General features: G+C 31.3%; 1 protein-coding gene across 7 annotated transcripts in view; it reads left to right on the top strand.

Annotated features, from left to right (window-relative positions):
• The window catches only part of LOC121122343 (uncharacterized), a 110,930-nt gene that overhangs the window by 23,172 nt on the left and 73,030 nt on the right, over nt 1-14,728 (top strand). Inside the window, exon 1 of one of the 7 annotated variants that reach the window (XM_071890674.1) lies at nt 4,938-5,130. The exons of the other annotated variants lie outside the window; for them this stretch is intronic. Coding sequence (XP_071746775.1) covers nt 5,063-5,130 — 68 coding nt within the window. The 5' untranslated portion in view covers nt 4,938-5,062. Of the gene's footprint in view, nt 1-4,937; nt 5,131-14,728 lie in introns of those variants that run through there. 7 annotated transcript variants of the gene reach the window in all.

A 14,728-nucleotide genomic window follows, 5' to 3' on the forward strand; every position in this document is an offset into this window, starting at 1 on the left:
GAATAGATACAAAGAATGAAGGCAGAAGAAAAAAGATAGAGAGAGAGGGATGTAGAAAGATACAGAGGGAGAAGATACATATGTATATATATTGAAAGAGGCGACATATAAATATAATTGATAAAGTAAAGTTATTTGCTTTTTCCCCGCTTTATTTTGTCAATAAAATTAACATAGCGAGGATTATCCAATTTAGATGGTTCCAAACGGTTTTTTGGCTAATTTTCAGTTCCTTGGCAATGTGATAAGTGCTCACATGCCGATCCAACTAAAACCTTTAAGCATACACTAAGCTTTTTTTAAATGAAATATATTCATTGGGAAATATAGCTCACTAAAGACATCAATCGAAAAACGCTTAGAACTTTTTACTTGATCTAATATATGATAATTTATTTAAAAGTGGCTAGTGTCGCCGCTGGTTCTGACCAAATAGCAAGATTTTTTTGGGAAGGTTGATATCACACTAGTGTTGGGATTTGATCTAAAAATCCTAGGGCGGTCTGTGACAGTTATGATTTTTAGTTGACTAAATTAATTCGGTCCTTAAATGAAGGTCGATCTGAATTGGACTCAAAGAAAAAATAGGTTTAGATTGGTCGCAACGAAACATTTAATTTGGATCTTTCTTACATATAAACTGATCAGGATTGTCTCATTTAAAATTACATAGATTAAATGTTGATGTCATCTATGTTTCAAAATAATGAACATCGACATAGAGTAACGTCATATGTAGTTAAATGTGTTGTATAAAATATCTTTTTACAACTCAAAAATCAGGGGGGGGGGATTATTCCATTGATCGAAACAGAAAAAAATTGGTCTACGATTACAAATCGATTTAATTTCAATTTACGTTTTGAGAACGCGGTCTGGACCGAAATAATTTATAAAAAATTGTAGAAAAATCATTTAGACGGAAGAGAAAAAATAAATTGGTCTTGGACCGAGACTCAAGTCTAGTTATCATAAACGTTCACGACAGCTGTTGGGGAATTTATGCTATATTTATGTTTCCCTCCCTTTAAAAAATAAATAAATACATTTTATATCACAACGTTACCTCTATTGTATTACACAACGTTTCATAAAGTAAGAGACCCTAAATCAGTTGGTTGTTAGCAGGGATGCGGATTCAGTAAATATAATGCCCGACTCCTACTCCAACATACAAAGTTTTTGATAATATATTTTATAGGCAAATAAGTACTATTGAGTCTAGAGACTATAAATAAAGATCTAATTTATACCTATATGTATTTATAAAGTTCCCAACAACTGCTCACGTAAACTTATGTGATATCAGCATATCAATACTTATCCATGGCTGCAACGGTCCCTTTTCCTTGCATATTAAGTAAAAGCTATCGGTATTTACTTCACAGTAGTAAGACATATATATTTTAGATTATTGTGGAAGAAATTGATAATTTTTGTCAACTTTTCTTCGAGATATTGGATAAAAACAGTTTTTGAGGGGTTAAAGTAGTATTTTTTTTAAATGGAAAACTCAAATACAATATTTTTACAGTGCTACGTGAACAGTTGTAAAATTTGAGGTGTCACTTTCAAAAGCAATTTGATGATTAAGTATAGGGACTGTTTAACGTCCGTCACGACTAAACAGCTGAAACAGGGTGGCAGTATATCCGCAAAACTCAATAGAATTTTAAAGGATAATTATGATTGAAAACATACCACAGGAAAACTGATGCCACGGAGTAGTACGAATTTTTGACTGAAATTTGACTTCCTCCTACACGGCGTTACTTCGCTAACACAAAAATACTTGTTATCAGCTGTCGATTCCCTCCTCTCACATGATACATCATTATTATTTCCTATTTTATTCTTTTTGATAAATAAACAAATTAATAATTTTACTCACCCTCTGATCCGTTTCCAAAAGGACATGAATACAATTTCTTATTGATCCCTCGTCTTTTACATAATATGTAAATATATCGGCCATTTTATTATTTCTATGAAGAAATTTGGCATTCATACACAAATACAAATTTATAGCTGCCATTTTAATAAAATATTACTAAGCAATATTATTATACAATTTCGAATAAAATACTATATAGATTTTAATAATATGTAATTCATTTTAAAAATGGCGAAGTGATAGTCTGGGAGTACATAAAATATAAATTACATTTGGTATGATTCACTGATTTGGCTAACTACAAGATGATTTCAGGCTTTTATTCTGTTTCTTTTTGTTGGAAAGGTTGCGTGATACAATAAAAGTAATGCCGTACCTAGTGTTTAAAATTTGAGATCATGTCAGGTTTTAATTGGATAGAGGGCGCCTATGTGGCTATTTTTGTACATCTAACAGTTCCTATAGAGTTTTATAACCTTAAAATATATTTAAACAATAGTCCATATATGAAAGTATGTTGTGCTTAAATTTGGCGTGTCCAAGTCACCTGGCAGATACAAAAATTGAGCCAAAAAATAAAAAGGATGCCACAACTTTGCCGGTCTTCCCTATTGAAACTAAATACAAAACTGTGTTACGTGTTTTTTTATTTAAGTAATACAATATAATATCTGGAATACGTGAGCTGATGGAGTCAATTTACATAATATATATAAGTCAGAGAATAAACATCCAATAAATTATTGTCGTTCATATTTCATATTTTTATACTCGTAAGTTATCGGTCCTTTTTCTCTTTTTAATATTCTTTCGGAAAATATTGAAAAACAATGAGTTCCACTCAACCTCTCATTTCAGAAATATATAAATACATGTATAGTAGTGTTGAGACTCGGTCCAAGATCGATTTTTTTTACGGGTTCGGTCTTAAGTCTTTTAGGCCAGGTTGATCCGATATTTATGTTCAGCCTAGGATCTTAGACCGTAGACCGAAGTTTAATTTCTTTTAAAATAGGGATCGATTTCTTCTGTCTCAATATGTAACGTCTTTACCTTTATTGTATCACGCAACCTCTCTTTCGAAAAGAACTATAAAAAATGTTATAAAATCAGTTAGTACTTGGACAATTCTTCGCAATTATGCGAATTATTATTACATAATTGTTGGGAATTATTCACAGCTTAACAAGGGCTCATTCTAATTCAACCAATCAACGTTCAGAACATTGATAAGGAGAAAAGAAGTAGAAATATATACAGCTGTTAATAAAATACTATCTGTATTTTTGCGTTAACAGGGCAACGCCGTGATACAAACGGACTTTTTTCGGTCTCAATCGAAGGACGGATTTTCTTTCCTACACGGATTCTTGAATTGTAAAGTATGACGTATGTAACACATTTAACTTCATATGACGTCATGATAGGTCGATTCCTACAATTTTGGAACACACATTTAATATTCTCAATATTCAACAATAAAACAAGTAGATACTGAATTTTAAATGGGATCGATCCAGACCGAAATAGTTCCGTCTACTAAAAAATCATATCGTTCTAAGACCGGTCTAGAATTTTCAGACCTATCTCAACCCTAGTAAGTACATTACAATATCGACAAGTATGTTTTGTTTTCCTTTCTTGTGAAAGGTTATTGTATAATACTTCTCAAGTTACTGCCTTCATCATGGGCATATTTATAGATGAAAAAAATAGGATAACGGAGAGGGGGCGGATTTTTGTCATTTGTTTTCACAAGCTGTTATAAGTATTCTTTTATTCCTGGAGAGAGAACAATAAGAATAAAATAATCACTAGTCCGTAAAAGACAAAGAGTAACACTGATGATTTTTTGCAGAGCTCTAAGTGTCCGTGTTTCTTGGACTCTGAGTAGAATTGACTTCTCTGTATATCTTTGTTAGATTATGAGTGGGGTTTATATTTATTTACTTTCTCTCTTAGCTACTCGCAGGGTCATCGACAGGGGGAGGGCTGGAGGGGCTATAACCCCCTCCCCAAATTAAGGATTTTATATTTTTACTAAAAAAATTTAATATAAATAAAAATAATATTAAAAATTTAATTAATCCATTTTTATTCCAAAAAATTTAATTGTCTGTGAATAGCTATGGATTTTGGAAAAAAAATATCTGAAAAATTTAATATCTAAAATTTTGTTTTCGAAATTTATTTCAAAAAATTGCAATTTTTTTGAAAATAACTATGGATTTTTCAATTTTTTGAAAATAACTATGGATTTTTTAATTTTTTTGAAAATAACTATGGATTTTTCAATTTTTTCCCCTTGCTGTTTTACCTAAAAACGCTCGTTGTTAATCCTCATTTAAAGTCAAATTCATTTTTGTTTATCTTAATATACTTCGCTCTTTAAAAAAATTAACGGTATGGATTACATACATCTTATTTTTACTCGATAGATGACTGTTCAGTTGAATCAGTTACTCTTTCGTGACAAACTACAAGATTATTTTGAAAAAATTCAGTCAAATTGTATATCATGGGTACATAATGGAATGTCCTTATATCCTTAATGGAGCATCATTTTAGATTGAAGGAAGGTGGGGTTGTTGTTATTATAAATACCCGGGAGTGTAAAAATCCAGATAAACTTTACATATTAATAAGGCAAAGTTTGTATGTACATCCTAAGCATTTTTTCGTGAGCGGGGTTTGTTGTTTTGAAAGCATCCTGAATAATGTTTTATTTTTATTTTATCAGCTGTTATTATTGCAGTTTGTATACAGTCATATTTAGTGTATAAATGAATGGATTTAACTGAAGTTCATAGAATCTCAACTTTCCCCCTTCCCCTTTCACTTATTTTGGTGTGCCTTTTAAAAAATGCAGTTTTTTCCGCAAGATGCTCTGTTTATGAACAAAAGAAGAAGCAAGAGTTCTTTCATCAAGAAAAAAGAGAGAAAGAGAAGAAGGAGTATTATAAATGGCGCTCTCTCTTGCATTAAGGCCTTCTATCTACAATTTTTTGTTCAAATAAAAAAAGGTCCATACGATTGCTATTGCTTTCTTTCTATTCATAATTGAAGTTTCCTAACCATCTTACTACAGTCGAAAGCTCATTATACCAAAAGGAGATATCAGTTTACTACTCCTTAGAGAATATTTATCTAAATGTGATTGTACACAACATGTTTGAAGGCTCCTTTTTTGTGAAGTATGTTATGAACTCCAAAGACTCTCTGAGTGAGAGCTTGAGGTAAATATATATTTCTTTGATTTAAAGATGTTTTTTTTTAAAGCTATGAGTAAAATTAATTTGCTTCATATTATTAAGGGATATTCGCATATTATTCCCTTAAACATTCAATCATTATCAAAACCTCATCATAAGGGATTTGAGTAGTTTCAAATGCAGTTGTTTTTCATAATCCCTCCATATTTGCTGTGTATCAAATATTAGCAAAGGGCCAAGAAGAGAGCGGGAAATAACATTGATAATGGTCAATGCTATTTCCTTTTATTTTACTTTAGACCTCTTCGATGCGGGCGAGCGTTAGGTTATTCTTATATGTATTTTAATACCGTGCCTGTATATTATATTAAATGTATTATTATCAGTGTTGGGCCAGTTATTTCCAAAATGTAATATATTTCATATTACTAGTTACTTGCATTTGAAAGTAATACGTTTCTTTACAATATTACCTTCTGTGTAGAGTAATAAGTTACTTACATATTACCAGGCTTCCCAACAGCACATAATATTGAAAATATTGCGAGTATAACCACTTAGAAAATGTTGAATCATCCTTCGTTTTTGCCATCTTGAAATCTCCAAACCAAATTGTCTTCTTCTTGTGTTGATTTAAAACCGTCTTTTTCTCCTCTTTATTGACGACTGTTGTATCTGTGTTATTTTTTCGAAAACACCTCGCCTGTGAGACAGCTCGGATTGTAACGCGCGTTACCAGACTCAGTAACTGTAATAATATTACCGTAATATATTTAGTAGCACATTATATTACTCCGTTACTGCCTCATGTAATTTATTAGAGTAACGCGTTGCTTTTGTAACGCGTTACGCCCAACACTGATTATAATGAATTTATAAAAAAAAAGTGCTATAAACTTCAAATAACAAACCAACACATATGTATGAAGATTATGAAAATACAACCCAATCCTTTATAGACTTAAATGGGTAAATTAAAAGCTTAGTTCTCAAATTTATGGCATGAATTGATATATACAAGAATTTTAAATATAGGGCAGAGGTTTAATTTGATTTATAAGACCTGTTTTGTCTCCGATACGGTCTTTCAAATACATTAAATCTATCATTTTTATAATAATTTAATCTTGGGCTTTGCATTTAAATTTCTGGAATGACTGGGATTTCTTAATGCCAGATAATCTTGAATATAGTTTAAAAACTTTGTTTGTTTTGTGTTACTTAATTTGGGACCGATGTGCCCTTTCAAATACATAACATCTATCAATTTTTATGGGGACGATGAATTTTTCCTACTTTAAATGAAATATTTCTCAGATATATATAGGTCAATTATAGGGTTTACATTGAAATATCTGGGATGAATAGATATAGGCAAGACTGTTAAATATAGTTCAGAACATTCATTTGATTTGTAATACTTAGTTTGGGCCCAATATGGCCTTTCAATTTAACATATATCAATTTGTAATTAATGTAAACCAACTCATTTTTGAGAAATCGTTCTAGTTTGTGCTTGTATTGGTGGGCCACATTTATTTATTTTCATACGGATTTCTCTTTCACTTAAAATTCACTATTTCCTTGCTAAGTAATATTTTTTATCTGTTTATACAATACTTACAATAAGTGAGTAAAGAAAAAAATTATTATATTACTATGCAAACTTGAAGAGTTGTGGTGGCATTCGTTTAATTATTTTAGACATATTTTCTTAGGAAGGGAAAGAATGTGTTTATATTTTTATTGGACAATAAATGTGTGTACTGTACAGTAGGGTGTTCGGTTTATACGGGGTAAAGCTTTTATAGAGATATAAATATTATACTAACGTCTTTTTTGAGGCGTCGTAAAAATTTGATGTATAAAATGTTTGGTTATTCAGAAATATGTATTTTCTTATAAAAAAAGTTATGCAAAGGTTGTTGAATAAATTTATACAACATATAATTAAAGTTAGGATCTAAAAACTAGAAAAAGGTAAACCTCCCCCCAAAAAAAAAAAAAAATCAACACAAATTGTTAATTAATTTTTAATAAATTATAGTAAGTTTAAAAGTGTAGACCCCTCGTGATATTTTTAGCTTGGTACTGCCATTGTTCAGATCTATATCTTAGGACGGATCAAGTACGTGAATTCTAAAAATGATGTTGTTAAAAAGTGTCGAAATGTTCCAATTCTTGCTACGACCCTGGATTGAGAAAGTACTATATTCAAAAGTACAAACCCCTCATACCATTTTTAGTATGGTACATGTACAGTCCAGACAAATATCTCTTGTGACTAGGATTTAAAAAAATATTCATTCTAAGAAACATGTCTTTTCCTTAAAAAATAGAGTATTTTCTAAAAAAAAATAATCGTAAAAAAATTTCAATATATATTGGAAAAAATTTTAATTTGTTAAAAATCTCTTAAAATAAATCCTACCGACAACCCTGGATTGAGAAAGTACAACATTGAAAATTGCAGACTCACAAGCAATTTTTAGCATGGCACTGGAACCGTATAGACGACCTATATCCTAATGGAAAATTGGGCACGATTATTTGCCGTAATTCTAAGAAACATGTATTTTCTTTAACAAAAGGTCATTTCATTAAGTTGTTGAAAAATGAGTATTCTTTAAAAATTTAAACACAAATTGGAAAAGTTTTTAACTCCTAGTAAAAATTATACAATTTTTGGTAAAATCGACCAATCCTAGCGACGTTCCTGTATTGACAAAAAAAAAACTATATTCAAAATTGCAGACTCTTTATGCCATCTTTAATATGTTACTGACCAGTGGCTTCGTTAGCCCCCAAAAAAAAAAAAAAAAAGTTACCGAAGCCCCCCCCTCCAAAAACAACAACAACAACATCATCTATACATATATTAAATAAATCTAATTATATAAGAGTGTTGATAATTTTTAGGGATAATCACCCCCCGTCCACCGTCCCACAAAATGATGAAAGTTAGCAACCCCCCATGTACTGACAGTATCCAGAACTATATCCAATCCGGGACTCTCCAAACTCTAGGAGGAACCACGGCTGTGACAAGGATTTTTCTTTGTGGGTTGAAATGCATATTTTTTTATTATTTATGATTGACACTTTTTAATGTCATTTTTTTTTATTAATGAAAGAAATTTAATTTATTATTATATTTATTTAACATTTATGTTAATATTATACACTCAGTAGTCACGTGTAATATTTAGAAATTAACGTTTGTTAATCACAATAATTTAGAATGTAGTCACAATGTTGGAGTTTTAGTAGAATACTATTACGTTATAAAATATGGATGAAAGAAACTTAAGTGGAAGTGAGATACACTCGAGTCTTTAGCAATAATTAGGGATTCTTTTAAGAACAGCATATCTGTGTATAATATAATTAAATTAAATTCTAGATGCATGCACCAGGAGTATAAGTGTATAAGGTGTACGAATATATTCATGTACACCATTGCGACCAAACTGAATATACAGTAACGGAGGCTTAATTGGTTATTTTGATGCTCCCCGTTCCAGAGGGTAGAAAATCCTTTTGGAAAAAAGTCATCAAAAATTCTCTAGAAATGTTTTTCACACAAAAAAGATCATAAAAAATGTTTTAAAAAATCATAAACCCGTATATTTGGACAAAATTAGCCACTACCCCCTCTAAAAAATTATACCTTGGGTCTCAGCGGTGACGTAAAAGTTGATAAATACTGCACTAGAAGGTAGGGTTGGATCCGTGGAGAAAAAAATACATACAGGGGAGAAGATTCGTGTATAATGAAGAAAATTATCACATGACAAAGGGGTATACTATGACGTCACATTTGTTTATTTTTCCTTCATTATAATGAACAATTTCTACAAGATAAATCTGATTGACTCTGACGGTTTAATAAAAAGTTAACCCTTCTTTCCTTTACCTGACGTTAGAGGTATAATATGCTTTATATCCAGATATATAATGATATACCTTGACAATTCTTCCATTATTTAATATATATTGATATTGCATAATAACATAAACATGAATATTTTTTGCAAGATATGTGCTAAATAAATCTTTGGAATTTTTAAGAAAAATTCCATGGACCAATCCCAAGGATCGATCGTCCTAAGACTGGAACTGAATAAAGAAAAACCGACACAACTCTGGTAAACGGTCTCTTTATTCTTTTAGGACTATGTCCTAAACCATTTTTTTATCTTTGATTTGGTGATTTTTTTTCATTTCTTTAAAAACCCCTAAAAATGTTTCATTCATTTAATTATGATTTTTTTTTTTTTTGGATCAATTAGAAATGAGAAAAGAAGGGAATTAGAGAAAATATCTTATTATTTCCATTGCAATAGCTATTTTTCATCTACAATATGGAAATGAGAATTGAAAAACGATGTAAAAACATATTTTTAATACATTTTAAGATTAGATAAATAATGATATCTAGGTAATGGAGGGATATGTTTTTTATAGTTTGTAAAGGTTTAATTAATAATTAATTTCCCCCTTCATTAATATAAAAAAAAGAACTTTTAGCGTTATTAAACTGATTTGTTTAGGCCTTTAAAATGGCCGACAAAAAAAAGCTCTATTTTACTGTAGTAATACATTTGAGATTATATTTGTTTATTTTATTTTATATAAATAATTCAATCTCTGAGTGACCAATCAGGTCTCCACCATGTTTATTTTATTTTATATAAATAATTCAATCTCTGACCTCATGACCTCGATCCTAGGCATGAAGGCCGTGTAGGTATTATTAACGTATTCCTCCGACAAGTCACCTCACTCCCTCTCACCGGTAGCCTTTAAAGCATGCACATATACATGGAAGGTGGCATAGACCTTCCTCTCGATGGTACTCGAGATCCTATTGTTGAGAGGATTGCAGTCTGGTGAGAATGGTGACCACATTAACCAGCCCCAGAAATTTGCCCAGTTGTATTCACACCATTTTTCAGTTTTTTGCCATTGTGGCCTTTCCAGGCTCTTCAGTGATTTAATCTTGGCAAGGAAAGCTATAGAACAGAGGATGATGCGGAAGATCTCATCATAACTCATTCTTGTGTTAAGAAGCGTTGACAGCTGACACACGCTTTCCTTTGGCCTCTATCTTTGTTGTCGTTTGTCGGATGAATAAATTTATTTCAAAATAATTATTTTATTTTTTTATTGCTTTACCAATTAATATTATGGGGGAAAATAGGGAAATATTTAATAAGTCAATCAAACCGCTCCAAAGTTTCATTAACGATTCGCTGGAACACACTGTAGAAGCTATTTACAAAAAATATCTGTTTAAGTTAAACAGAACGACAGTCTCGTAATATTTTGTGTTTTCTTAATTTCCGTTCGAACGGAAATATCGCTCTTTTTCAGTCTCTCCATTACGGATGTAATGATGATATTACATTTTATGCATGAATGACAAAAGGAGTGGCATGAAAAACTGTGCAATAAAATACAAGCTGCATTTTTCCAGAAGAGTTCTTGATTAAAACTACAGGTTGTAAACATGATTCCTTATCGGTGTCCCACAAAAAGAAGAATGAAATTGTACACGTCGTTACTTTTATTATATCACACAGCCTTATATACGAAAAGAAAAATAAAAAGGCCCAAAATCATTTAATAGCTAGACAATTCTTCCCAAATATGGAATTAAAATAATTTGGAATAGTTCACAGCTTAACAACACCTAATCATAATTCAATCAATCAACGTTTGAAAAGCTGATTAGCATGTTGGTGTTCCCGACAATTTGAATGTATGTTTGGGTGGAAGAGCAGGTTGGCTGTCATGACGTTTTCAATGATGATTAGATACAAGCAGCTATGAGTGGTAGGGAAGTAACAAGGAGACCCTCAAACAAAAATCCATCTTAGTCTCAGTCATTGAAGAGTATACCCACTTTAAACTTAATTTTTTTGACCTCCAGAGTTAAAGAGTGATGATAAAATTAGTTGGAAATAATAAAATATGACGTTTGCTAAAAAAAAAAACAAATAAAAAAATACACCTTAAAATATCAATTTGAAGAATGTTTGGAAGAAGAGCAGATTAGCTGTCCTTTTTTTGATTAAATTAGCTGCGAGCAGCTTTGAGAAGAAGGAAATTAAGATAAACCCTACTCCGTATCCAGCAAGGACATATGAAGGAGTTACTCCGTTTTCGATCCTCAATTATAATTTTAGTTCAACAAGGACTTATACTTATAATTAGTAATGTGAAAATTGTCTTGGTATAGTAAATAAATAAAAAGGATATGTTGGCAACTTTGAAAGACAATATATCTTCTGACAGGGATAATATTATCCGCATTATTCGAGTGGCGAGAAGCTTAGCTGTTATGCCGTTCTATGAAGTTACATAAATAAACACAAATCCTACTCTGTATCTAGCAATAATATCCCCAGGAACAACTCCGTTGTCAATCTTCAATTATTCTCCGAGTCTAAAAAGGACTTACGCTTATATCTTTCCAACAAATCCTCAGTATTGCTTTTCGTCTTTCACGTAATATGGATACTTTATACTTTTATATTATCTCTTCAATATTAAATGATAACAGCTTTGGAAGATTAAAAAAAACATATATACAGGCAGCAACTACAAAAAGCTGTGCCCTCTTCCATTTTCAAATATTTTCATCAATGATGCTAACAGCTCATTGTCTACAAAAACTCTTCTACTCGTTTTCCATCATTTTTTTAAACTATTGATTATTATTTATCAGGAGAGAGGGGAGGGGGAGATTGGTGGGGCGTAAGAATTGTCTTGCTTACATCCCCCTCCCCAAATAAAGGTTTTTTTTTCGTACTAGGATTTTTTTTTTCGTAAGTAAAAAAATAAAGATAAAAAAAATATGTATATAATCCTGCAGACGCCGCCCCTGACCAGGGATTTATGTTATGAGAACGAGTAGATACGAGAAAATAAACGTCAGACTCCTATAGAATCGGGTATTTAAATACCCTCCAGTAATTTGTAACTAGGTATATGACCTTAATTACAAAGAACCTTCGTAACTACATACTAATGCAACTAAGTTACTGATGAGCCATGACTAATGGGTTAGGGATATTACCCTGGCCTATCCCTATTACATAGGATATAATATAAGCAGTATACATCAATCTCGTTTCTCTTGACTTAATTGATTTTAATTAATTATTATGCTCTGCACAATAAACATGCATTTAAACGATGCATTATGAAGCAGGACTACAGTTATTATATGTAGAATCAGTTTGCAAGATCGTTTATTTCATTGCGGTCAATAAACATGAAAATAAAATATGTGTTTACTTCCTCAATTTCTAATGAGATCACACGGCTTCCATATGTGGATCCATGTATCATGTTTGTATATATTTTTTGTAACTTTGCAGTCGTTAATCTTTTAACGACCTTTGCTATAGGCAGTATACATTTATCGATTTGTATATAACTTGTTTTAAGGAAATACAGTAGATTTGGATTCATTGGTTAGCGGTCAATTGATCAGTTACTTAATTGTAACAAATTGTGAAGAATAAAATCCAATCTGCAGATGATTTATGGAAAATTAACACTCAATTACATTTTTTCATCCGATTGGAATAATATTTGCTATGTCAAATATCCTATTATTGAGAAATAATAATGAAATTGCAGATCTGTAACTCAATCCAGCTCTGATTTCTGAGCTTCTTCTCATGATGAATTAGATCAAAAATCAATATGTAGACTCTTGCAGTTCTTAAATCACTTAACGGATCGATGCAGACTATTAGTGTTGATTGAGTCATTATTTATTCGGTTCAGTCAAATCTTAAGAGAGGTCCTTTGGACTCTGAGTACTAGAACGGATTAAAACAAAAAGAAATAAAATTGAATGACATCATCAAAGATCCAACTTTACAAATTTTAAGACTGATGTCCATGACTTACCAGGACCGGACCGAGACTGATCTGGACCGTACCGAGGCTGAACTGGACGGGGCTACATTCTTCAGTCCTAAATAAGGACCATTATAAATAATACATCATTTGATTGCTATTCAACTATGCAACTTAATTTCTTTTTAGGTATTTAATATAAAATATAGTTGACCTTTGCCATATTTTTTTACCTTAAATATCTCAAACATCTTATCAGTACAAGATTCAATTAATATGTCACTATAGCAAAAAACATTTAGAGTGGGTTTGGGAGATTTGAGAGGCTATGTTTTTGAATTACCCATATATGTATAATATACCCATGTATAAATCTACGGCCATGGGACGATTAATCGGAATCGGAGAATCGGATTTTTTTTTCTGGAATCGACATCAGGAAAATAGTATTTTATTTGCAATTAGGTTTTTATTTTAATACTTTTATTGAACTATTTATTGATTTTCCAAGTTATGAAAAAAATAGCAAACCCAGTTAAGTAATTTTTTTTTTTTTTTTCAAAAAATTCCAAAAACCAAGCCCCCCCAAATAGAAACCTGCCGACGCCCCTGATAGCAAAATGATATTTTTTTAAATATTAATTTGCTTTTTTAGTTAAAATAAAAAAATAATAATAAATTATATTTGCGTATTTAAAAAAAATCTTTTTTATGACTACACAAATATTTATAGCTAATAAACCATTAAATGTCCATTAAATAAGTCAGTTAACTATTGAGAGGAAAAACCCGTTACTTGCTTTTTTTTCTTTTTTTTTGCACATTTGTGTTATAATTACAAACAGATAATTAAAAAATCCAATAAGATAAAAAAAGAGCAAAAACGTCTTTTTGCTACATCGGTGAACTCAAAGCCATATTTGAAGTGGCAAAACAAAGACCACGTGATCAGTATTTTACCAAATTTAGTAGTCAATGCTACACTTTTTTTTTCGTCCACGAAGGGGTTCTAAGGATGTATTGAAATACTCAAACTAACTACTCGACTTCCATAAATTTACCCCATTAATTGAATGAAAACAAAATACTACAGAGTGCGACCCGAAATATGGAGTAGCATGATCAAATCAAGACGAGCGTTAATTTTATGGAAATTAGACAATACAAGTCGAAACCAATTTTTGATATGTTTAAATACTATATTGAACTATATTTTTTATTCAATATGTCGTCATCCTACACATGCAACAACAGCATCGAAACGCCGTAGAACAGATTAGTAGCTCTTGACGATGAAAGTCGTGATCATGGCGTGCCATGCTGTCATCATGGTAACTCAGAGCGAATCCAAATTTGGACCAGACATTCTTCGCAAAGACACTTTTTTGTGGAAGGGGTAGAGGTCAGTGTGGGAGGAGTGCCACACGGAGGCAGGCCAGAAGTCAGCCATATTGTTGCAGTAGAGGTTTTGGTTCTTCTTGGCTGTAAGGAGCGGTAATGTACTTATTTATGTTGTAGGAAGTCCAGATGGAGATGCCAACGGTCTTTTCAGCCTTTTTACATTTAAAGTAATGGAATAAAAACAAAATCTAGTTTATTTTTGTTTCAGCTGTCGTTTAGTTATATAATGAAATTTCGTAATAAAAAATAACAGGGATAAAATAGAACCCACACTCAGTAGATCAGTCTAAAGACTATTATAACATTTGTTAGACCGAACTAATTAGGTCAAAGTTCGGTCAGT

This window comes from Lepeophtheirus salmonis, chromosome 8 (assembly GCF_016086655.4).
Source record: "Lepeophtheirus salmonis chromosome 8, UVic_Lsal_1.4, whole genome shotgun sequence".
Taxonomy (NCBI): Eukaryota; Metazoa; Arthropoda; class Copepoda; order Siphonostomatoida; family Caligidae; genus Lepeophtheirus; species Lepeophtheirus salmonis.